Source organism: Hemibagrus wyckioides, linkage group LG03, assembly GCF_019097595.1.
Source record: "Hemibagrus wyckioides isolate EC202008001 linkage group LG03, SWU_Hwy_1.0, whole genome shotgun sequence".
Taxonomy (NCBI): Eukaryota; Metazoa; Chordata; class Actinopteri; order Siluriformes; family Bagridae; genus Hemibagrus; species Hemibagrus wyckioides.
In genome coordinates, this window is record NC_080712.1 from 25,605,696 (window position 1) to 25,631,645 (window position 25,950).

Genomic DNA, 25,950 nt, shown 5'->3' on the forward strand with positions numbered 1-25,950 from the left:
AAAAAGAAATGTTTCAAAGTCATGAATATTTTAAAGGTTCTATCCAAAACTAAATGGGAAGCAGACAGTTCAACTCTGATAAATATATATAGAACTTTGATTCGATCAAAGCTTGTTATGGGAGCATAATTTATGGTTCAACCAGGAAATCGTATATATGCCTTCTGGATACCGTACATCATGCTCCTTGGAAAATAGACGATTAAATTTGGCATTACAATATACAACCAAACTTAAAACAAATAAGGAAAATACAACCTATTCAGCAGTTTTCACAAGTCAACAATCAATAATCTATAGAAAGAAACCAAACTACATCCGTCCACTTGGCTTGCATATTCAAACGCACTTAGAAAACCTGAAAGTTGACAGACACATTTTTGCAGAATTGCCCCATGGGATCTCCAAACAGCCAAAAATTCATCTGGATTTAGGAAAAAAACAAAAATCCAAAACCCATCCGAACAAATATCACCAGCAATTTCTGGACATTAGAGAAAATTACCACAGTATACCTCAATATACACGGATGGATCGAAATCTGGAAATAAAGTAGCAGCAGCTTTTGTAACAAATCAACTGCATCAAGGTCTACGCATCCCAGATCAAAGTTCAATTTTTACTGCAAATGCTCTGCTTATGGCTTTGAAGTTCATTGAATCCACATCACAAAAGGATTACCTAATAACAACAACTCAAAATCATGTCTCGAAGCATTAGAAAATTTAAAAACAGATCATCCAACAATCGTGGAAATCCTAATCAAGTTATCATTTTTAGAATCAAAACATTTTAACATCATTTTCTGTTGGATACCTGGACACTCAGGAATCCCAGGTAATGAGTAAGCAGACAAAACTTCCAAAGAAGCGTTATCTAAAAAACAATCAAATGCTCTGTACCTTTCACAGATTTGAAACCAATTTTAAATGTATACATCAAAAATAAATGGCAGAATCAGAATGGGACCAATGTTTAAATAGCAAACTGCATTAAAATTCCTAATATTGGAACAAAACATACATTTCCTTTTAATAATTGTTGGGATCAAGTCATATATACAAGATGCAGAATAGGACACTCAAAAGCTACACACCAATTTTTAGTATCAAGAGAAAATCCACCACAGTGTCCATTATGTAAAACCCTTCAGTCCATCAAACATATTTTATTCGAATGTAATACTTTTACTCCTGGAAGGAACTTGTTTTATTCTGTTGACACTTGTTTTTAAAAGTTTTTAAACAAATAAACCCATATTGAGTTTTAAAGTTTTTTAAAAAAATTTATCTTATCTAGTTTTGATATTGAATAACAAAAACTGACTTCCGCCATGAATATAGCCATAGAAGCTGGCATGGTGTTTTTTATTTATTTTGAAAGATATTGTGAATAAAAATACTGTATACTGTAATGGCCAAACCACTTATTAAAAGAAATGGTTGTCGACATTTATGATTCTGGGTTTTTAATATTGCACAGATTTACTTGTGTTAGTTTTATGAAAACACTTGAAAAAAGTAAATACTGGTTTTTAAATAAATGTAACTTAATGGATATATACAGAGATGGCAAAAAAGTACATTAACCAAAAAAATAATAATAAACAATAGGATTTACTGGGTATACTATAGATTTTAGTGTTTTTTTGGGGGGCAGGGGGGAGGGGGGGCTGTGTGTCACTGGTGGCCACACTCATTTGAAGCAGTGCCCCAGCATGGCCCCCGACTGACAATGCTCTAGGCATGCCCCTGCTGGTTCCTATCTAAATTTTCTGTTGTGTAGTTTAAATCTCCACATAAAATGAAAATATCTGCAGTGCTGCAGTTAGAAATTATGTTGGTCACTTTGTCTAAAAAGCTTATTCTCTCCACTGCATTTATGGGAGTACACACAGATAAAAACCAAAACCTTTTAAAAGCCTGCCATTTATAACTTTACTGAATAAGAAGAAGGAATCAAATTGTGAGCAAATAGCAAGGCAACCCCACCATTGAGTGATGTGTTGTGAATTAAAATCACCAACATGTCCAACTCTTTCATCAGTGGCATTGCTGACATCACTGTGGGTTTCCTACAGCATAGATTATCACTGTGCTTCTGCTTTATTCTTTATTACTGCTTTTATTGCTTTGTTCATAACTTTATAACTTTAATCTCTTTTCATATTTCTTGCTCCATTAATATTTAAACTTGCAACATGAATTCTGTTCATTAAGAATTGTTGATAAAATAAACAGATCATAAAAACCTGTCTGACCTTTTTGTTTAAAAAAAAAAAAAAACATGACATAAGCTTTATACAAACTTTTTTTTGGTTGTGATTGAGGAGAAATTTACACAGAGACTTTGCTCCTTGGACCCCTGCAGTCCTCTAGTTTGAGCTCAAGCATCACACTATGAAATGAGTCTCTGGGATTTGGAGTAGCTGCCCCACTACAGTGATCTGACAGCAGTGTTTTGCCTTCACTGTGAGAATATCCTTCTATTCTGACAGCTATTCAGCTGCTCGTTTGGATCTGATTTTCAGGTGTGCAGCTACTTACTATTTTCAGTACAGTGAAACCTTGACTTACGAGTGACTCAACTTACGAGTTTTCCGAGATACGAGCCGTCGCTCGGTCGATTTTTTGCTTTAAGATACGAGCCGAGATCTAAGTTACGAGCGAGCGAGCTTACGGCACCCGCCACTCAGTCGCCCAGCGAGCGGTCAGTTCACGTGGTTATCTCTCCAGGTCGTGCGTTGGCGCTGTGTAATGACACTTCCTCACATATTTTCCAAACATTTTGAAAGGGAGGAAGAAACAAACCTCCTTGGACAGGTTTTTATTGAAACGCCCTGCAAGTGAAAGCGAGGAAAGTGTGGCGAAAAAGGCAAAAGTCTGTGAAGAAGATTAAGTGAAGTGAAAAAAAGAAGAAGTAGCAATTATGTTTAGCGATAAAGTGTAGCATAGTGTGTAAGTTAAATGTAATTAATTGTAGCATTAAGTGTGTAGCGAGTAAGTTAAGTTAAGCGATAGAGCACGAAATGAAAAACTCCGCCAGTCTCTTCCACCTCCGCTAGCATCTTCGTCTGATCTTCAGGGAAAATACACTTAATAAAACCAGTTTATTTCTTTACATTCTCTTTTATTATGTATTATTATTTTTGTATACGTTATTTGTTATTTATAAAGTACATTTTACGAATTACAAGTACAAGAACGAATTAAACTCGTAAGTCAAGGTATTTCTGAAGTCTGCCTCTGCCAGGTTCGCTTTACCTAAAAAAACAACATATATACAGCTTTATTATTATTGCATAGTACAGGTATATAGCAATGAAATGGTGCTTAGAATCTACCAGTAGTAAGCAAATATTAGAAATTTTGCAAATAAACAAGTGCAGATAAATATGTAAATATGCAGTATGTACATCAAACAAAAAACCTCCTGGTGGTTCAGTGGCAGGATCCCGGACAGGGAGCTGACCCAGCCACTGAAGAGTTAATTCTCAGTGCAAGCCCGGATAAAATCGAAGGGTTATGTCAAGAAGAGCATCCACCCTAAAACATGCCAAATCAAGACATACAGATCAAATGAGGCTCTGTGAATTCAGTGGGTTTATGGTTTTAGGGAAAAAACTGGCCCTGAACCTGCTGGTTATGGTGCGGATGGTCCTGTATCTCTGAAAGGAGGTTGAACAGTTTGTGACAAGTGTGGAGCAGCCCTTGATGATTTTCTATGTTCTGCATAGACATCCAAGTCAATGGCAGATAGTTGGGTGCCAATGATGTGTTGGGTAGTTTTCATCACCTTTTGCAGTGATTTCTTTTCACACACTGTGGAGCTGCCATACCACACTGTGATGGAACTCATCAGTTGTTAGTGGAACACCATGCTGACAGGCTTTGGATCTCCTCCCTGTAGGCATCCAAACAACCACTGTGGTATAATCTGCATAGTTGATAAAGATGATAAAGATGGTGTTATACAAAGGAACACAGCCATGGCTGAACAGGTAGTAGAGCAGTGGGCTCAGCACACAACCTTGTGGGTTGATGACATGGAATTACTGTACCTTACAGACAGGTCTATTAGATAGGAAGTCCATTATAACTCTGCATATGGATGTGCAGATACCTAGGTGACTGAGCTTAGTGATCAGTTTACTGGGGATGACTATTAAATGCAGAACTGAAGTCAGTGAACAACATCCTAATATATGTATTATTATTATTATCCAGGTGGGTGAGAGCTACATGAAGTGCAGTGGAAATGGCATCCTTTGTTGACCTTTTTGAATGGTAGGCAAACTGGTATGGATCCAGTGTAGGTGGGAGGCTTGCTATGAATTGACTTAGCACCAGTTTCTCAAAGCACTTCATAACAATATGGGTGAGTGCAACTGGGCAGAAATCGTTCAGACACTCTGCACATGAATGCTTGGGCACTGGTATGATAGATGTCAGTGTCAGCTTGTGGATAAATGTCAGTGAAGGCTTGTGTCAGTTGGCCAGCACATGCCCTGAGCACACACACAGATTTAAAAGCGGCATCTTTTGCTTTCAGCAAAAGAGTTCATCCATGGTTTCTGATTAGGAAAGTGTTACATGTGTTTCAAGTGTTTCATGAGCCGAGCAATGACTTTCAATTACAGTCGAGTCTGTAAGGCCATATAGATGATGCTCAAGGCTAAAATAAGAGAGAAACAGAAAAAAATTATGAACACATAAAGATAAAGAAAGACAGTAGAAAGATAGAAAGTTGTCAGATCACACAGTGCATCACAGCTTGCTACACATGGGGCTGTAGCTACAAACTGGTGCCACCGACTGGTCATGCTTTGACCATACTGACCCCTATTTACCATAGAATGGACCTACAATAGCCATGGAACAATGGAAGAAGGTGGCCTGGACTGATAAATCACATTTTTTTAATCTCATGTGGATTCCTGGGTATGTATGCATTACTTACCTGGGGACGAGAAGGCGCCAGGATGCAGTATGGCAAGCCACAAGAGGCAGTGTGATGCTCTTGGCAATGATCTGCTGGAAATAATTAGATCCTGGCATTCATGTGGATTTTATTTTGACACATACCATCTACCTAAACATTGTTATAGACAATATACACATCTTCAAGGCAACAATGCACCCTAAAGGAGAATATGCCCTGCCAAGAGTTGGCTCCATATCCCTGTATCTCAATTTTATTGCCCTCTTATTGCCAATCCCTGCCAGACCACCAGAGGGCAACCCTGCATGTTTAGTTGAACTCTTCCTCTGTGGTGTTTTGTTGGATTCCACGTCTGGATTATGCTCAATTCTTTTATATTTATTGTATATCCACCCTACTTAAGTCCCTGTTTTTCCTCATTATCTTTGTCTAGCACCTGTTTGATGCCTGTGTGCAACCCATGTGTTCAGATTCACCCCTGTTCCAGTTTTTTTTTAATTCCTGTATGTTGGCGTTTGGTTTTATTTTCATTGATACAAGTTCTTGTTCACAGATAGTTCAGCATAATAAATTTTAAAAGTATTTTCTGCATTTGTATTTATCTTCATCTCCTTCGGCCCCGATTCCAGACATTTACGCTCATGTGGGTTATGCTGGCCAAAGAAGTCTGATTGATGGATGCCACACCACATAACTTAAAAGCACTTACTGATGTTAATGTCTTGATGCCAAATACCACAGTAAACCTTCTGAGGAACCAGCCTTCTCAATGAACACCTTCTTCCATTGCTCTGTGGTCCATTTCTGATGCTCACCCTGACTTGTCTGTGGCTATGCAGCTCCATAACACAACAAACTGATGCACTGTGTATTCTGACACCTTTCTATAAGAACCACCATTAACTTCTTCCACAGTTTGAGCAATAGTAGCTCGTCTGTTGGATTGGATCACAGAGGCCAGCCTTCAGCCTTCTATTTGCTCTCCATGTGCATCAATGAGCCTTGGCTGCCCATGACCCTGTCAGCAGGTTACCACTGTTCCTTCCTTGGACCACTTTTGATAGATACTGACCACTGCAGTTTCGGAGATGCCCTGATCCTGTTGTCTAGCCATCACAATTTGGCACTTGTCAAACTTGCTTAAATCCTTACACTTGCTCATTTTTCCTACTTCTAACACATCAACTTTGAGGACAAAATGTTTACTTGCTCCCCAATATATCCCACCCACTAACAGGTGCCATGATGAGGAGATAATCAGTGTTATTCACTTCACTTGTCAGTGGTCATAATGTTAGGCCTGAAAGGTGTAAGTGCTATACAAATAAATAATTGAATAATCTTATGAGTAAGATAAATAAATAACCTGTCCAACATCTGCAATAACTTGTAGTACAACACTGAAAATAAAAAAGAATACATTTTTATTTGTTTCAAACATTATAAAAGAAAAATTCTTAAAGTATAAACATTTGAATACAAATATTAATATTCAAAAGTCAAAATCCAAGTAACAAAGCCCATCAAATATGATAACAGAATATGGATATGGGTAGTATGGGTAAACAAAGACAGTCTCCATTATGCACATTACATTAAAAATGTATTAAATCAGCAGTGGGTTTTAGCATCTCTCAAACACCTTGTAGAGGTCAGGCAGGTGGGCTATGTGGAGGACACTGCCATCTTCACTACACTGTTTCGGTGGGCTGATCGAGCGCATTGCTTTGAAGAGAATGTGTTCAACCTTCCACTGCCAGCTTGGCTCTGCATCCTACAAACATATTCAGTTTAAATCAATGGTCCTTATTTATCAAAGCTTCATAAAATAAGAACAGATTTGAGCATTTAGATTTACACAAAAACAAATTCTGATTTATGAAACTTGCATAGTAAATATTTCACATGTGCATCATATTTGCAAATGCACAGTTATACAAGTTTTGACAAGAAGAGAGACCTTTGTTTCAGAAGTAGCTCCAAATAAAGAATTTTTTTGTGTTTGTACAAAATTAAAACCTGAAATAAAATATAAACTGTTGACTTCGACTTAAGGCATTTCAAGAGGTTTGCCTTTTTCAGTTCTTTTACCAGAAATTATTGGTTGCTGTTTTTTAAGGATATATATTAATTGCTGCAGGATTTATCATAACAATAAAGCTAATAAAGATTTCTCTCTTTGCATTCCTATTCAAATTTACAAATTTGAATTTTGAATATTTAACTGCAAATTAAAAAAATAGGATTACAATGATTATAAATAAGGAAACTGTCAGTGGAATATTTGTGGAGATGTTCATGGAATTCATTTAATAACAAGATCTGACCTTACACAATTTTATTTGCTCTTAAATGGAAGCATAAACGGCAATGGCCCTTATCAAAGAGCTGTAGGGGCTGCTTACTGCATGGTCTGTTCCTGCCTCTGGCTCCGGTGTGTACTCTTTTCTTAGTGAGTAAAAGTAACTGCATTCTTTCGTGAAGTCATGGAAACAATCCTTTTCACTGTCCCAGTTCACCTGAATTACAAAAATAAGTGTTTAGCTACACTATGTACTGTAGAGTTAAACACAGTTGAATTAATCAGCCTGTTTAAACCAGTAGCATACACTCACCTCTGTGGCTAAGCGCAGGATGAACAATGGCAGACCCTCCATTGCAGGACAATAGTTATCAAGCAGTAGTGGTAGACCAGTCAGATTCCCTTCCTAAAAATGAAATAGAGATGGCAACATGATCTCAAAAAAACTCCAGGCTTTAATATGACCTCAAACCCACACCAAGAGAGTAATTTTTGATTAGGTGAAATGCATTCGATTTGCTTTTAAGTTCAACTGGGACCAATCTGGGGAAAAGCCTATAAAAAAATGGAAATAAAACATGCTTAAATGTAACATGTAACGTTTTTAAATCAAATTCTTGTATGTTTAAAACAAGTGCCCCTGGGGGCAGGACAAGGCAGAAATCATAAATCCTTTCTTAAACATACAAAGCCTAGAGGTATCTACACATGCAGCATACCAGAAGTACAGGAAGAAGCTCAGCTATAAGACTCCAAAGTAAACCATTCATTGCTTTTGAATTGTGGTTTAAAAGAAGCATTTAATAAAACAAACTAATGAAACGGACCTGGACAAAAATGATGGTACCCCTAGAAAATATATAATGTAATAATAAAGAGTATTGTAAATAATTTGACATAGGGACATGTTAAACTAAAGTGTGTCCCGTAAGCATCACCACAGGTGTCTTCAAACTTGTAATCAGTCAGTCTACCTATTTAAAGGGTGAAAAGTAGTCACTGTGCTGTTTGGTATCATGCTGTGCACCACACTAAACATGGACCACAGAAAGCTAAGGAGAGAGTTTTCTCAGGAGGTTAGAAGGAAAATTATAGGCAAGCATGTTAAAAGGTAAAGGCTATAAACCTCCCTCTGCAACTGGATTTCCTGACTGGGAGACCTCAGTCAGTCCGGATCGCGAACAGCATCTCCAGCACCACCAGATTGAGCATTGGAGCTCCTCAGGGCTGCGTTCTAAGTCCACTGCTGTTCAATCTGCTGACTCATGACTGTGTAGCAATGCACATCTTGAACCACATCAAGTAGTTCGCCGATGATACGACCGCGATGGATCTCATCAGCAAGAATAACAAGTCAGCATACAGAGAGGAGGTGCAGCGGCTAACCAGTCTCTGAATGTTGACAAAACTAAAGAGATGGTTGTTGACTTCAGGAGAGCACAGAGCAACCATTCTCCACTGAACATCGACAGGTCCAACTTGGAGATCGGTCAAGAGCACCAACTTCCGTGGTGTTCACCTGACAGAGGACCTCACCTTGTCACTCAACACCAGCTCCATCACCAAGAAAGCCCAGCAGCATCTCTACTTCCTGCGAAGGCTGAGGAAGGCTCATCCTCCACCTCCCATCCTGACCACCTTCTACAGAGGGACCATCGAGAGCATCCTGAACAGCTACATCACTGCCTGGTTTGGGAATTGCACCGTCTCGGATCACAAGACCCTGCAGTGGATAGTGAGGACAGCTGAGAAGATCATCGGAGTCTCTCTTCCCTCTATTACGGACATTTACTTCACACGCTGCGTACGCAAAGCCAACAGCATTGTGGATGATCCCACACACCCCTCACACACACTCTTCACAGCTTCTTCCTTCAGGCAATTAGGTGTCTCAACAGAGAGCTGAACCAAGTTGGACACAGACACACACACGCACAACTGATCTTGTTTACATGCACATGGCACTTTAAATATTTTGAACTACACTTTAACTATTATAACTAAAATAACTATTTCAACTGCTGTTTCTTTTTGCACTCACTGTCTAACACTTTTTTTTTGCACAGTCAGCATTGCGTCTTGTTTGTCTGCACTGTCTCGTCATCCTCTGCACTAATGTTGTATGTTTAGTTTAAAAAATTCTGCACCTTGGAAGTATAGTTTACTTCTATGTTTGTCTGCGTCACCCTGTATTTTGTTTTTGTTCTGTGTAGCACCTCTGGTCCAGAAGGAACGTTGTTTTATTTCACCATGCACTTCTTTGACTTTTTGACTATAAGATCATCTCCAAGCAGCTTGATGTTCCTGTGACTACAATTGCAAATATTATTCTGAAGTTTAAGGTCCATGGGACCAGAAGGCAACTTCCCTGGACGTGGCCACAAAAGGAAAATTGATGACAAATTGAAGAGAATGATAATATGAATGGTAACCAAAGAGCCCAGAACAACTTCCAAAGAGATTAGAGGTGAACTTCAAGGTCAAGCTACATCAGTGTCAGATCGCACCATCTGTCACTGATTGAGCCAAAGTGGACATAATGAAAGACGACTGAGGAGGACTCCACTGTTGAAAGCAAATCATAAAAAAGCAAGACTTGAATTTGCCAAAATGCATATTGACAAAGCTCCTGGGAGAATATCCTTTAGAGAGATGATACAAAACTGGAGCTTTTTTTTAAATCACATCAACTCCATGTTCACAGATGCAAAAATGAAGCATACAAAGAAAAGAACACTGTACCTATACAGTGTGAAACACGGAGGAGGCTCGATTATGTTCTGCCGCCTGCATATGGCACAGGGTGTCTTGAATCTGTGCAGGGTACAATGAAATCTCAAAAAGATCAAGGCATTCTGGAGCAAAATGTGCTGCCCAGTGTCAGAAAGCTTGGTTTCAGTCGCAGGTCATGGGTCCTCCAACAGGATAATGACCCAAAACACACAGCTAAAAACACCAAAGAATGGCTAAAAACAAACCACTGGACTATTCTGAAGTGCCCTTCTATGAGACCTGATCTAAATCCTATTGAATGAGCTGAAACATGCAGTCTGTAGAAGCCAACCTTCAAATCTGAGACAGCTGGAGCAGTTTGATCATGAGGAGTGGGCTAAAATACCTGTCAAAAGATGCAGAAGTCTCACTGAGAGTTACAGAAATCATTTGATTGCAGTGATTGCCTCAAAAGGTTGTGCAACAAAATATTAAGTTAAGTGTACCATCATTTTTGTTCAGGCCAGTTTCATTAGTTTGTTTTTTAAATGTTTCTGTTGAACCACAATTCAAAAGCAATGTCTGATTTTCATTAGTCACTTTTCAGTAAATTTTTATTTATTATTACTTTTGTCAGTTTCAAGTTATTTCAGTAAACATTGTGGGTTATTATTTCTTTAATGGAAGCATACCAACAATTTTGTCCACATGTGTATAATGGATTTCTTGAAGTAATAATAAATAAATAATAATAAATAAATAAATAGTCTGGTGGAAATTTGCTGCTGTGTTCCATCTTCTTCTCTTTATTTTGGTACTAGGATTATTCAAATACACCTTGAGAACTTTGAACTGGGCATGTCTTTTTCGAGCAAGAGTTACAAAAGGAGCTTCCTGTAAACAGGTTAATATCTTTTTAAAACCTGGCCTAATGAGAATGAATGCCGTGCTGAAACCAGAACAAACCCAAAGAAATTTGAAAATGTATGCAAATCTACAAAAAATAAATAATAAAATAATAAATAATAATAAATAATAAAACTACATTTATAACCTAATCTACTTAGGATAAAACAACACTGCTTTATATGCTTACAAAAGAACATGCAGATTACCACTATTTTAACATTTTAAATGTAAATTGTCTTTTTTGATGTGATATGTGCAAGAAAATTGGAAAAAAAAAAATAAATGCAACTCACCCACCTCATCTATTTTCATGGAAAAATAATCGTCTAACATTTCAGCTTTTTTCTTCAAGAAATCTACTATATACTGGGCCAGTCCTTCTTTAGGGCCATCCTCCTCTGTCCAGCCACTCTCCTCTGAATCCAGTGCCAAGAGGGCCAAGTCATACAGAGGGGCTGGATTCTGTAATAAACATATAGAATGCATACGCTTTTGCTCCAGGAAGAAAAACATGTTTAATGGGCTCTTACTATAAGGTTGTGGTGACTCAGGGGTTTTGGCATTTGGGCTACTGTTCAGTAGGTTCAGTAAGTATCATAAAATTCAAAATCTGGCACCACTAAACTGCTGGGCCATTAAATTACCCTAACTTTATTGTATTCCTTTTTCAGTCTCACAAGAGGAAATTGTATCAATATTATATTAGCAATACAGCTCAGCAGTGACTAACATTATATAAAATCCACCAATAAAAAGGTATTCCAGTTCTATTTTTTAATGATGCTATAATTACAGCATAGAACTGTCACAAAGCAATATAATTAAACAATAACCAATCTAATCAATGTTTTCAGTAAAAGCAAAGTAAACTGCCATGTGCAAGGACAGATTTGTTGAACAAAAATATGTAAATCCTTAGCACTAGCACATTAAAATCTGTAGCTTCGCTTCAGCAATGAGAATAAGGAGCAAAGGCAGAATAAGAAAACGTAGAAACATTTTTATTGGATGTAATATCTAGGATATGTAAATTGTTTTCTAAAAACATTATGAGACAATGTTTTGATTATAAATGCAAAATTGCCATATACTTACCGACAACCAAAGAACATTGAAGTTACCAAAATCAAACATCAAAATCTGGTAAAACAGCTCCTGGCTGGGGGGGGAAAAAAACTCTAATAACTGTCTCACATGAAGTAGGAACATGCCACAAATTTTTGGATAACATTTGTTTTAGCCACAAATAATTTTTTCCCCATTTACAGGGGTTTTTTATAATAAAGACTTATTAAGAAGTACTAAATATTTTTCTAGCCTAAAAATGGAAAGTCCTCTGCTATCTAAAAGGACCCCTTTTCTCACTAATCTGGGGACCTGTAAATTCCTACCAACTTGCCAGAATTCATTGTACTACAGGTACTAACTAGGGAGACTGAAGGCCAACACATGCTTCCTCCAAGTCACTAGAAGCCAGCCAACCACATTTGGTGCTAACACAGTGTTCCAGGGCTATGAAGGACTCACTATGCAGGAAAACAGCATACATACTTCTGCATACATAATCTCACAGACAGCCATAATTGGCTCCTGAGTCTGTGATTGACAGACAAGAGATTAAACACCATGGCTGGGGCATAGTGGATAGAAAACGTCAGACAATAGGGTAAATTATTTTCTGTTGGAATTAGCAAGATTTTCTATATATATATATATATATATATATATATATATATATATATATATATATATATACACACATATACATATACACACATTTTGTCATGCAGAACAGATTCAATGTGTGATTAAATGTAGTCTATGTAATGTATCTAATGTAATGTCTAACCTGAGTCTGGTGGTGTTTAACAGATACAGTTTGGTGTGGTGTTGGACTAGAGACCACTGGGGATTGATGCATCCTACAAATGAATGATTATGTAGTATCTCCTGCAAACCTGTGGGTACAAAAACAAACACACCAGTGTTGAAGTTAGGCTACAAAAGGTCAGAAATTATAAAAATGCTGTTCCAAAAACCAGCAAGTTCTTTTACTACAGCAAATTAGTCACAGCTAATTTGTATGTATTATGCACTGCTCTACCCAACCTTTATGGGTTTGTTCTGTGATTTCATTTCGCAGTTCTTTCACACTGGTTAGCCTGATGACCCGTCTCCAGGAAGTGTGGGCCACTGTCACATCTGCCTTTTCCTCATCAACATCAACGTGAGGACGTTTCCTAGTACAGCAAAAGTCAGTAGACATTTGTTCATTACTCAGCTGGTGGAGCAAATCAATACTCAAGAACTAGTATGTTTTATTTAAAAATACCAAATTCCCAAATTAAGGGAAAATCCAACATAACATGAATTAGTAAACAGTAACAGGGGAAATGTTTATTGCAGGCTTCTTGCCTGTCAGCATTTAAATTATACTGTTTAAATGTTTTCTTTTCCCTCAATATTTTGCGCTGTCACTTTACAGGAGATGCTTTTTGTTTTTTTGTCTTCAAACAGCAAGTGGAGGAAACCCATTTCAGATCTTCCTAATATCCAGCTCATATTCAGTCAAAGGTACGTAATCATTAAGTATGGCAAACATTCAGCTTGTAGTGTGTGAGCTGCAGGATTTTTAGTAATTCTGCTTGCATCATTAGAGTTAATTTTATTTGTGATATGTATATTTCAGTTAGCTCTTTGACGGAGAAGACTTTAGTGGTGCATCCAGACTCTAGAGAGGGTTAGGGATAGCGAGAATAGTATAGTCTTTAAGGGAAAATCTGGATGCCTTATGTGGAGTTAGTAGCCCTTCAAACCCAGCATTAGAGCGCATCCAGCATCACAGCTGGGCGAATGGGTGATGACTCGGTGGCATAGTCACAAAGGATGTGAGAGGATGTGATAAGGACGTGAAAGGATGTGAAATTAGCTAGGCCTTGAGGAGCTCCTGCAACACTGGTTAGGTGTATTCCCAGAGCCAGGGCATAGCATTTAATCTTAGTGTCCTAGGAAAGCATAGGTTCTCTAAGGTAGTTTTTCATGTACAAGCAAATTATGGTCACCGAACTGCTTGATGTCCAGGTGATGCACGGAAAACAATGTGGGCTTCATAGATAACTGGACCAAATTTGTTTTAGTAACCTGATTAGCATAAAATTAGATCACAGTGAATGCACAGCCAGCACCTTTGATCTGAAGCTAGGACTGATCTCTTATATCTAAAGCACTTATTGTTAATGAAATGATTAGTGACTAGGAGTTTAGTGTTCTCTGCTTAACAGAAACATGAATTAAACCACACAAGTATGTCACATTACATGAAGCTTGTCTGCCGGTTATAGCTATGCCTAACATGCAGGGGAGGAGATGTCGCAGTTATTCATGATAAGCTAGGCGCCACGCAAAAAAACTAGTCATAAATTCCACGTTTGAAGTTCTTTATACTAATTATACTATGTAGCCACAAAAAATAGGTCTACTAAATCGATTCCACTAATTGTTATTTACAGACATCCAAAGCCATATTCTGAATTCCTCAGTGAATTTGCAGATTTCATTTCAAAATTAGCTGACTCTTCAGACAAAGCATTAATTGTAGGAGACGTTAACATTAATTTTGAAAATTAAAAGGATCCTCTGAGAACAGCAGATGTGTCCATCCGAGTAGTAGGAGTTAATCAGAACGTAATAGGACCCACTGTTTATCTCATTCTAACTTTTGGATTAAACACAGAAAATTCTGTCACACTTCCACATTTGGAAGATATCTCAGACTATTATCTTATTTTGTTTAAAATGCGACTTAGACACGATATATACCACGTCACTGGGTTAAACGTCCATTTATGTCTGTTACTGCAGAGAGATTTACCAATAATCTCCCAGAATTATCATCCATGAGTAAATCGCCATCTGACCCCAAAGAACTTTTTCGGGCAACTGATTATTTACACTCAATGTTTCACTATACCGAAGATATTGTAGCTCAATTTAAAAGAAATTAATTCAATTAAAGAGAAAAAACTTGGACCCTGGTACAATGACCACACACGAACCTTAAAACAATCAACTAGGAAATCAGAATGTAAATGGCAAACAATATTATCAGTATTTCAATTAGCGTGGAAGGAAAGCCTCCTGAGTTACAAAAAATCTATTAGTGCTGCTAGATCAGCATATCTCTCCACCCTAATTAAATACCACTGTAGAAAATTGCACACCATCAATATGCAGAAGCAATTACTTCATGAATTTTTTCAATGGAAAAATTGAGAATTTTAACCAGAAAATTCCTACTTTTCATTTATAACAAAACAATTGATAATCCATGAATGCAATTTTATGGACTGGATGTCTACAACTTTAAGAACTCTCTTAAGAATAAGCTCTAAGAATTGATGTTATTTGTTTGTATGCGTTTCTAGCTTTTTGTGCTGGGTCAATGCCAGGACAATGGCTGGTAGTTCTTAGATCCCAGGGAGGAATAGGACAAAAAAAATGGGAATGGGATTCCCTAATTGTGGTTTAATCCATATGCCAAACGGTCTGATTGTTAAGGTGATTAAGGTCTTACTTTACATAAATGTAGATAATCCAGTTGAAATACTGGTAGGTGAGCAGGGTTATTTTAGTTCATATATATATATATTATATACACACACACACACACATACACACACACACACAGTATCTCACAAAAGTGAGTACACCCCTCACATTTTTGTAAATATTTTATTATATCCTTTCATGTGACAACACTGAAGAAATGACACTCAAAATAACTGAACACACAGCCATTAGTGTCTAAACCGTTGGCGACAAAAGTGAGTACACCCCTAAGTGGAAATGTCCAAATTGGGCCCAATTAGCCATTTACCCTCTCCGGTGTCATGTGACTTGTTAGTGTTACAAGGTCTCAGGTGTGAATGGGGAGCAGGTGTGTTAAATTTAGTGTTATCACTCTCACACCCTCGCATACTGGTCACTGGAAGTTCAACATGGCACCTTATAGCAAAGAACTCTGAGGATCTGAAAAAAAGAATTGTTGCTCTACATAAAGATGCTCTAGTCTATAAGAAGATTGCCAAGACCCTGAAACTGAGCTGCAGCACGGTGGGCAAGACCATTCAGCGGTTTTACAGGACAGGTTACACTCAGAACAGGCCTCGCCATGGTCGACCAAAGAAGTTGAGTGCACATGCTCAGCGTCATATCCTGAGGTTGTCTTTGGGAAATAGACATATGAGTGCTGCCAGCATTGCTGCAGAGGTTGAAGGGGTGGGGGGTCAGCCTGTCAGTGCTCAGACCATACGCCGCACACTGCATCAAATTGGTCTGCATGGCTGTCGTCCCAGAAGGAAGCCTCTACTAAAGATGATGCACAAGAAAGCCCGCATACAGTTTGCTGAAGACAAGCAGACTAAGGACATGGATTACTGGAACCATGTCCTGTGGTTCGATGAGACCAAGATAAACTCCGGGCTCGCTTCGTCAGTTGCCACTATTTTACTAGCAATAATTAATCTCCAATTGTACCACTTTTTTTTTCTTATGTAGACCCCTTACTACAAACTCGAAATTTTACAACTCAGTGTGTGAGGAACTCAGCAAAACGATTCGATATCCCGCTGTTTTCCCTGAAAGATGGCGGCTGAACAAGAAAAGCTAACGCTTAAATCTCCCACGAAAGTGATTCGAGACTCTAATGAAGAACTGACGTCTCACATAAACAGAGTTCTCTGATGAAAATCGAGTCAAAGTCACTTTCAACTTTAGCCGAGCAGGTCGACGAGATGCAGAACAGGATGGGTGCTAACGAGGATAATTTGAGAGACACCTGCGCACGAAGTGAAAAGATGGAAAAGGAGATCACTTTTCTGAAAGACAAAACAGATGATCTCAAAAACTGGAGCAGGAGATCAAATATAAAGATCACAAACATCCCAGAGAAATCTGAGGGCATTGACACGGTTGGATACTTGGAAACTCTCATCCCGCCGTTGAATCTCGGGACTGAGAATGGAATGATAATTTTATCATTCCATTCCATTCTAGGGAATGATAATTTTACTTCTCCGATCACTCTGGAGAGAGCCCACCGCCTCGGAAGGCCTCCCAACCGGACCAGACCCATCATCGCGAAATTCCTAAACTACAGAGAAAAGGACAAAGTACTTCGATTGGCCAGAGAGAAAGGAGCTGTGTACTTGAATGATAAGCGAATCTCCTTCTATCCAGACTACAGTGTCGAGATTCAACGTAAGATTAATAGTTTTATTGTTTTATTGAAAAACTCCGGGAGAGAAATATTGTATATGCTATCCGTTATCCGGCTAAGCTGCGAGTCCGCCATCAGGGAGGATTTAAACTATTCTCCACTCCACCCGAATTTGAGGCTTTCCTCACCGAGTTGGACAAGGTTTAGTGGATTTTCTTTTTTGTGGTATTGACAATGTCATTTATTCGAGACTGTAAAGCCAGAACAATATAAGCTTCAGATCACTTAATTGTACAGATTGATACACTACTCAAGCATACTTTGTAATGCACAGTTGCTTTGACTATTTGACAAAAAGACAATATCTGCCTCCGAACTTATTTGCTTTTACCAGTTTTTCTTTTAATAGAAACCTGGCCATATTAGAAGACTATACAATGGCAAATCCTCATTTCTAACAGTGATATTGTTTAATTAAGCAATAGGAAAAGGCAGTTTGTATCTCCCATGGTCACTACACAGACAATCTTTTGCATTTGCATACTTAATTTTTTTCACTGGTCGAGTTGTTCAATAGTTCTTTTGCGAAGCATGATTATACCTCTAGCAACTGTTGAGGCTGCCATGCTAGTTTAAAAAGTTCGAATATACCTACCCTATGTTTTTTCTTTTTTGGAGATTTTTTCAGGGTAGATTTTGTTTAACGTCCAGAATCAATACATCATCTGAGGCGCATAGTGCGAAGAGGTCGCCAACTTTCTGCAGAGTCAATCGCTATAGACCTCCAAACTTCATGTGGCCTTCAGATTAGCTCAAGAACAGTGCGCAGAGAGCTTCATGGAATGGGTTTCCATGGCCGAACAGCTGCATCCAAGCCATACATCACCAAGTGCAATGCAAAGCGTCGGATGCAGTGGTGTAAAGCACGCCGCCACTGGACTCTAGAGCAGTGGAGACGCGTTCTCTGGAGTGACGAATCGCGCTTCTCCACCTGGCAATCTGATGGACGAGTCTGGGTTTGGCGGTTGCCAGGAGAATGGTACTTGTCTGACTGCATTGTGCCAAGTGTAAAGTTTGGTGGAGGGGGGATTATGGTGTGGGGTTGTTTTTCAGGAGCTGGGCTTGGCCCCTTAGTTCCAGTGAAAGGAACTCTGAATGCTTCAGCATACCAAGACATTTTGGACAATTCCATGCTCCCAACTTTGTGGGAACAGTTTGGAGCTGGCCCCTTCCTCTTCCAACATGACTGTGCACCAGTGACCAAAGCAAGGTCCATAAAGACATGGATGACAGAGTCTGGTGTGGATGAACTTGACTGGCCTGCACAGAGTCCTGACCTCAACCCGATAGAACACCTTTGGGATGAATTAGAGTGGAGACTGAGAGCCAGGCCTTCTCGTCCAACATCAGTGTGTGACCTCACAAATGCGCTTCTGGAAGAATGGTCAAAAATTCCCCTAAACACACTCCTAAACCTTGTGGACAGCCTTCCCAGAAGAGTTGAAGCTGTTATAGCTGCAAAGGGTGGACCGACGTCATATTGAACCCTATGGATTAGGAATGGGATGTCACTTAAATTCATATGCGAGTCAAGGCAGGTGAGCGAATACTTTTGGCAACATAGTGTAGGTGCGCTCATTATCCAGTAGAAATATGGCGGGTCTATTGAACTGTATTTCGATAAAAATTAGAGGAATTAATTCCCCAATTAAGAGAAAGAAAGTCATAACATAATTAAAGAGACAATGTGCAGATATTGCATTTATTCAAAAGACTCATCTCACTGATCTTGAACATATGAAGTTGCAAAGGGACTGGGTGGGCCATGTTTTTTATTCCTCATTTTCATCTAAGGCAAGAGGAGTTGCACTGCTTATTAACAAGAATCTGAGATTCAAGCTAAACTCCACTGAAACAGATAAGTGTGGTAGATTGGTTATTATAAACTGTGTTATAAATTTGAATAAATTTACTCTTCCTAACATAGACGACCCCTCATTTTTTAATAATTTAACTATGAAGCTCGCCTCAACTGAAGGTCACTGTGTTGTAGGAGGTGACTTTAATTTGGTTCTAAATCCATCAATGGACCGCTCTTCACCCAAATCTCTTCTATTATCCAAATCAGCAGTAGCTCTTAACCGAGGAATGAAAGAATTAGGCTTAAGTGATGCATGGCGATCATTACACCCAAATCAAAAAGATTACTCATTTTATTCTAGTGTCCATAATACCTATTCGAGAATTGATATGTTTCTCATACCACAGACTGATTTGCCTGAATCACAGGCAGACTGAAACCCATTCCATGAAGCTCTCTGTGCACTGTTCTTGAGCTAATCTGAAGGCCACATGAAGTTTGGAGGTCTGTAGCGATTGACTCTGCAGAAAGTTGGCGACCTCTTCGCACTATGCGCCTCAGCATCCGCTGACCCCACTCCGTCAGTTTACGTGGCCTACCACTTCGTGGCTGAGTTGCTGTCGTTCCCAAACACTTCCATGTTCTTATAATACAGCTGACAGTTGACTGTGGAATATTTAGGAGCGAGGAAATTTCACGACTGGATTTGTTGCACAGGTGGCATGTTCCATGCTGGAATTCACTGAGCTCCTGAGAGCGACCCATTCTTTCACAAATGTTTGTAAAAACAGTCTGCATGCCTAGGTGCTTGATTTTATACACCTGTGGCCATGGAAGTGATGGGAACACCTGATTCTGATTATTTGGATGGGTGAGCGAATACTTTTGGCAATATAGTGTATGTCAGATACTAAAGGTTTTTGCTACTATTGGAGAAGTTAATAATAAATCCTGCTCCAACTGAGGCTCCAATATTTTGTAATATTTTGAGTTCAAAGCCCAAAACTATAGCCCAAGGAATGCTAATCCACCATTTCTTTGTAATGATTTAATCTTAATTCTTCTTAATTTAAGAAATTTGCTGGACACCATTTGTGTGTTCTGTAAAGCTTCTGTAAAGCTGCTTTGAGACAATGTTCATTGTTAAAAGCACTATACAAATAAATTGAACTGAAAATTGTTCTGAACAATATTGCTGATTTTTGCTGCATAAAATTGAGGTATGAATTCCTAGATATGCAAGATTATTGCTAACAGGAATTAGAGAGCTTAGTTTAGCTTCCTACCCTTTTTATAAAAATAAACTTTTAAAATCAACCACAATCTGTGGTAAACAGAAATGAAACATGGCCCTACGTAAAAATTTAATTGCCCCCTCCTGTGAAATCATGAAAGAACTGTGATTAACCACATTATTTTATAAAGCTTAGTTAAATTTCACTAGACATTAGGAATGCCACAATACTCAATATAATATTGAACCGTTCGGTACGACCTCCACGGTTCAATACACGTATGTGAATCTCGTTTTTTTTTTTTTTTTTTTCAGTTTTTCGTTTAAATAATTTCCATGTGTTTTATTACTCTCTTTGCCTGTGCTGTATGTCTACGTGCTGAGACAGATGAATGCCTCCCCTTGAATAAATATCAAATCAGTGAGCGCTAAAGTTAGGGGCGTTTAACCATGCTTGCGATGCTGGGGTCAAATTTCACAGTCTAACCATGGCGAACGAAGCAAGACAGAAATACAAGGAAGCAGCTCAGTCTTTCAAATCTGTGGTGTGGGGACATTTCAGATTTTCTGTTGACTATGATGCCGATGAAACAAAAACGTTTTAGGATGGCAGAGCAAGTAACACAGGCATCCAAAAAGCAACAGTCCCTAGCTGATTCCTTCCAGCATTCATACCCATCGGATTCTGAGAGACACAAAAAAAAAAATGCAGTAGGGGTGTTCATTGCTAAAGATTTGTAGCCATTTTTAGTGATCGGTGATGTGGGCTTTTGGCACCTTATAAAAGTGCTCGACCCACTTTACACACTACCGTCACGTACTTTTTTTTTTTTTTTTAGCACTGATGTAATTCCTGACCTCTACAAAAAGACGTGAAAAAAAAAAATCGAAAACAAATTAGCTAAAGCATAGTTAGTTGGACAGTCAGATAGTTGGACCTCGCGGGCAACAGGCAGTTATCTCACCGTGTCATTACATGTCGGATTGGGAAAAAAGAGCACCGTACTCCAAACCCATCCCCTGTATGAAAGTCATACAAGCGCTAATTCGCCAGAAGAGTTGACAAATGCAGTGAATACGTGGAAGTTGAGGAGGCCAAATAAACCTGCAAATATTGTGCATGCAATTCATGAAGCTGACGTGCTGTAAGCTGCAAGTGTTCATTTTTTATATATTTTCTTAACATCTTACTGTTCCTGTCACCTAACCAAAGAATAATGAAAAAAACACTTTAATTTGCCAAGCCATCAGAACCGAACCGAACCGAACCCCGTGTCTAAAAAAACCGAGGTACGTACTGAACTGTGGGTTAACTATTGTTGCATCCCTGCTAGACACACCCAGGCCTGATTACTGCCAGACATGTTGAATCAAGAAATCACTTAAATAGAACCTGTCTGACAAAGTGGAGCATGCTTAAAGAGCAACACATCATGCCGTGATCTAAAGAAATTCAAGAACAGATGAGAAACAAAATAGTTGACATGCATCAGTCTGGAAAGGGTAATAAAGCCATTTCTAAGGCTTTGGGACTCCAGCAAACCATGGTCAGAGCCATTATCCACAAATAGCGAAAAACTTGGAACGGTGGTGAACCTTCCCAGGAGTGGCCGGCCTACCAAAATTACTCCAAGAGCGCAACAATGACTCATCCAGGAGGTCATAAAAGAACCCAGAACAACATCCAAAGAATTGCAGGCCTCACTTGCCTCAATTAAGGTCAGTGTTCATGATTCAACAATAAGAAAGAGACTGGGCAAAAACAGCATCCATGGGGGAGTTCCAAGGCCAAAAATATCTTGATTTTTTTTTTGGAAGGTGTGTGTCCCGTTACATCTGGCATAAAACCAACACAGCATTTCATAAAAAGAACATCATACCAACAGTCAAACATGGTGGTGGTAGTATGAAGGTCTGGGGCTGGTTTGCAGCTTCAGGACCTGGACGACTTGCCATAATTGATGGAACCATGAATTCGGCACTCTATCAGAAAATCCTGAGCTCAAACACACTTGGGTTATGTAGCAGGACAAAGATCCCAAACCCACCAGCAAATCCACCTCTGAATGGCTCAAGAAAAACAAAATTAAGGTTTTGGAGTGGCCAAGTCAAAGTCCGGACTTAAATCCGATTGAAATGCTGTGGCATGACCTTAAACAGTCCATTCATGCTCAAAAAACCTCCAATGTGGCTGAATTAAAACAATTCTGCAAAGAAGAGTGGGCCAAAATTCCTCCACAGCGAAGTGCAAGACTCACTGCCAGTTATGGCAAATGATTGATTGCAGTTGTTGCTACAAAGGGTGGCACAACCAGTTATTAGATTTAGGGGGCAATTACTTTTTCCCGTAGTGCCAGGCAGGTTTGGACAGCTTTTTTTCCCGTAATAAATGAAATCATCATTTAAAAACTGCATTTTGTATTTACTTACATTATATTTGTGTAAAATTTGTTTCATGATCTGAATCTTTTAAGTGTGACAAATATGCAAAAAAAATAATAAAAAAAAAACAGGAAGGGGGCAAAAACCTTTTCACAGCACTGTACCATCTGCTCAGATGGCTAGACGACTAGGTCAGAGCATCTTCAAAACGGCAGGACATGTGGGGTTTTCCCCCATATGCAGTGGCTAGTGCAGTTAACATGGCCAAGCAACAGCACACAAGCCTAATTGCACTACACACAAAGTAAAGTGTTACTACCTAACAGAATGCATAGTGCCAACAGTAAGCCGTTCCAATTTTGTGTCAAAATTGTTTATGCTGGCTATAATAGAAACCCATGCATCACTGCTTGCCATGACAAACATGATGTGACAAGTCTGACAAACATGCAGAACTTTAAAGATTTGTTGTTAATGTATTGGTGCCAGATACCACAGAACAACTACAGAGATCTTGAGAAGTCCATGTCTCACTGGGTCAGAGCTGCTTTGTGTGTAAGGATTGAACAGGGGTAGTAATCTTATGGCTGATTGGTGTATGCCATAATACATTTATATAAACTGCATAAATGCATAACTGCTAGTTATCCAACAGTCCAATAATGTGGCAGCAGCACAATGAGCAAAATCATTTAGATACAGGTCAATATCTACTTAAGATCTATATTAACATCAGAATAGGGGAAAATCTGAAATGGGAAATCATGGTTGATGGCACAAGATAAGCTGCTTTGATTATTTCAGAAACTACTGATCACTTGGGATTTCAACACGCAAGTCATCATTAAGTTCATGTTTTGTGTTTTTTTTCCACATACCTAGTACTAGCAGGTGCAAAAACAAGCACATAGGCTTGCAATTGCCATAGGCAAACATTAGCAGCAGAATGAAGTCACTGTCAAAGGATGACATTTGCCACAAGTCAGTTACTGAAATTGTCCTGCAAGATCAATTTCTACCCTACTCCAGTGAACTGAGTGCTATTACTGTGAAATGGAAGTTACAAAAGCTCAGATAGGAAGCAGACCACGCACATTATAGGGTACTTAAAGTGTTTAGCATTTCAAACTGCATCTTGAAGCAACGATAGATAGATAGATAGATAGATAGATAGATAGATAGATAGATAGATAGATAGATAGATAGATAGATAGATAGATAGATAGATAGATAGATAGATAGATAGATAGATAGATAGATAGATAGATAGATACTTTATTCATCTCAAAGGGAAATTCACAGTACAGTTCATTAGTACAAGAACTGTGCATCAGGACCTTCATGAAAGGAGTTCACATGCCCAAAAAATCAGCACACAAGTATTTGTGTTTCTACCTAACAGAAGGTGTGCCAACAGTAAGGTTTGGTGGAAGAGGCACAATGGTCTAAGGCTGTTTTGCAGGGTTTTGTTAATGTTAAGCATACATGGGCATTTTACACAAATGAACACTTCTAACACTTTGTGGCAACAGTCTGGGGGAAATCCTTTCCTGTTCCACCATGACTGGCCCCTGTGCATAAATGAAGAACAACACATAGTTTGAGGAGTCTTGTGTAGGGAGCACCTTTCAGATTATATGGAATGTTGATTTTCCAGCCAGATTTTGGAATGGGATGTCCATCAAGCACATAGAGGTGTGATGGTCAGGTTTTTGCCATACAGTGCTGCACTATATACACTAAGCTGCACTATAACTGCATTAACCACCACACTCTGCTCATGGATTCTGGACTTTCTCACAAACAGACCACAGAATGTTAGGGTGGGGAACCACACATCAGCCATGATCACCCTGAACACAGGAGCACCACAGGGCTGTGTCCTCAGCCCAGCCCTGTCCACCTTATTCACACATGACTGCAACACACTCCTCCAACACCATAGTTAAGTTTGCTGACGACACCACAATAGTGGGACTGATATCAGGAAACGACGAGACACACTACAGAGAGGAGGTTCAACATTTGGTTGAATAGTGTGCGAAGAGACCTGCTTCTGAATACCACAAAAACAAAGGAGATCGTTGTGGACTACAGGAGAACCCAGAAAATGACACCTCCACCTCTCCATATAAATGGTGCAGAGGTTGAAAGGGTTAACAACATCAAATTCCTGGGTCTGCACATAACAAAGGACTTAACATGGACCATTAACACCATTTACTTAGTGAAGAAAGCTCAATAAAGGCTCTTCTTCTTAAGAAGCCAAAGCACCCTTTCAGCTCCTAGTAAATTTCTACAGGAGTACAATAGAGAGCATTCTCTACCACTGCGTCACAGTGTGGTACACCAGCTGCACCGCAGAGAATCAGAGAGACCTGGCTCGGATAGCCAAGACTGCACAGAGGATTGTAGGAACCAAGCTTCCCAATCTAGACACAGTCTATGCTAGCCATCTACACAAGAGAGCTAGCAACATCAAGGACCCAACCCACCCAGGACACAAACTGTTTGTGCTGATACCCCGCCCCCTCTTTTCCACCAAGTTGCTGCTAACGAACTAAACACTTTACAACCAGAACTGTATTGATGTTATTATAATCTGTGCAATACTTCCCCACTCTCATTAAAACCTGTTTGCACTGTTACTGTTTTTGCACAATTCATATCCCGCTGTATTTATACACTCATTCATTTATTCACCCACTCTGTATTTATTCATCTTCTGTACTTCTCTGTATATTCTTATATTGTATATTTTTTTTTATAATGTTGTAATGTAAACTTTACATGCCTTTTTGCTGCTTGGTATCAGAGCTACCAACCAAATTTCGTTGCATCACTACAATGACAATAAAGACTAAAGACTATATAGTGTTTATAGGTAAAGAGATAAGATAAAATAAAGATTTTATCTTATCTCTTTACCTATAAACACTATATATACACTACACAGAAAAAAATGCTATCTAGCACCTTAGAATGGGAAACATTATGATTAATCTTCTATATAAACATTAAAACAAAAGGAGTTTTCTTTACAAACTTGGTTATAAATAAAACTTCTTCAGAAAGTAAAATCATGAACTATTCAAAAGATAATTTAAAAAGAAATTAGATTAGAGAGACCCTAATACAGGCCAATGAAACTGAAACAATTGGTTTTAGACCACAATATTTTTAGTACGGTGTAGGGCCTCCTTTTGTGGCCAATTGAACATCAGTTCATCTTGAGAATGACAGATACAAATCCGGCACAGTGGCCAGAGAGATTCTGGAACATTCCTCTTGCAGAACAGTGGCCAGGTCACTACATGATGCTGGTGGAGGAAAATGTTTTCGGACTCACTTCTCCAAAACACCCCAAAGTGGATCAATAATATTTAGATCTG

The 25,950-nt window shown here is 38.9% G+C and overlaps 1 protein-coding gene across 3 annotated transcripts in view; it reads right to left on the bottom strand.

Moving 5' to 3' along the window:
• Positions 1-6,348: 6,348 nt before the first annotated feature.
• The window catches only part of mlh1 (mutL homolog 1, colon cancer, nonpolyposis type 2 (E. coli)), a 28,186-nt gene continuing 8,584 nt past the window's right edge, over positions 6,349-25,950 (bottom strand). The window contains exons 13-19 of one of the 3 annotated variants that reach the window (XM_058382520.1): positions 12,974-13,104; positions 12,714-12,822; positions 11,960-12,023; positions 11,162-11,326; positions 7,557-7,649; positions 7,347-7,460; positions 6,349-6,715 (exon numbers count right to left, since the gene is read on the bottom strand). In XM_058382520.1, the coding sequence (XP_058238503.1) occupies positions 6,566-6,715; positions 7,347-7,460; positions 7,557-7,649; positions 11,162-11,326; positions 11,960-12,023; positions 12,714-12,822; positions 12,974-13,104 (826 nt within the window). In that variant the 3' untranslated portion in view covers positions 6,349-6,565. Of the gene's footprint in view, positions 6,716-7,273; positions 7,461-7,556; positions 7,650-11,157; positions 11,327-11,959; positions 12,024-12,713; positions 12,823-12,973; positions 13,105-25,950 lie in introns of those variants that run through there. The other 2 variants (XM_058382529.1, XR_009203873.1) reach the window with 2 other exon arrangements.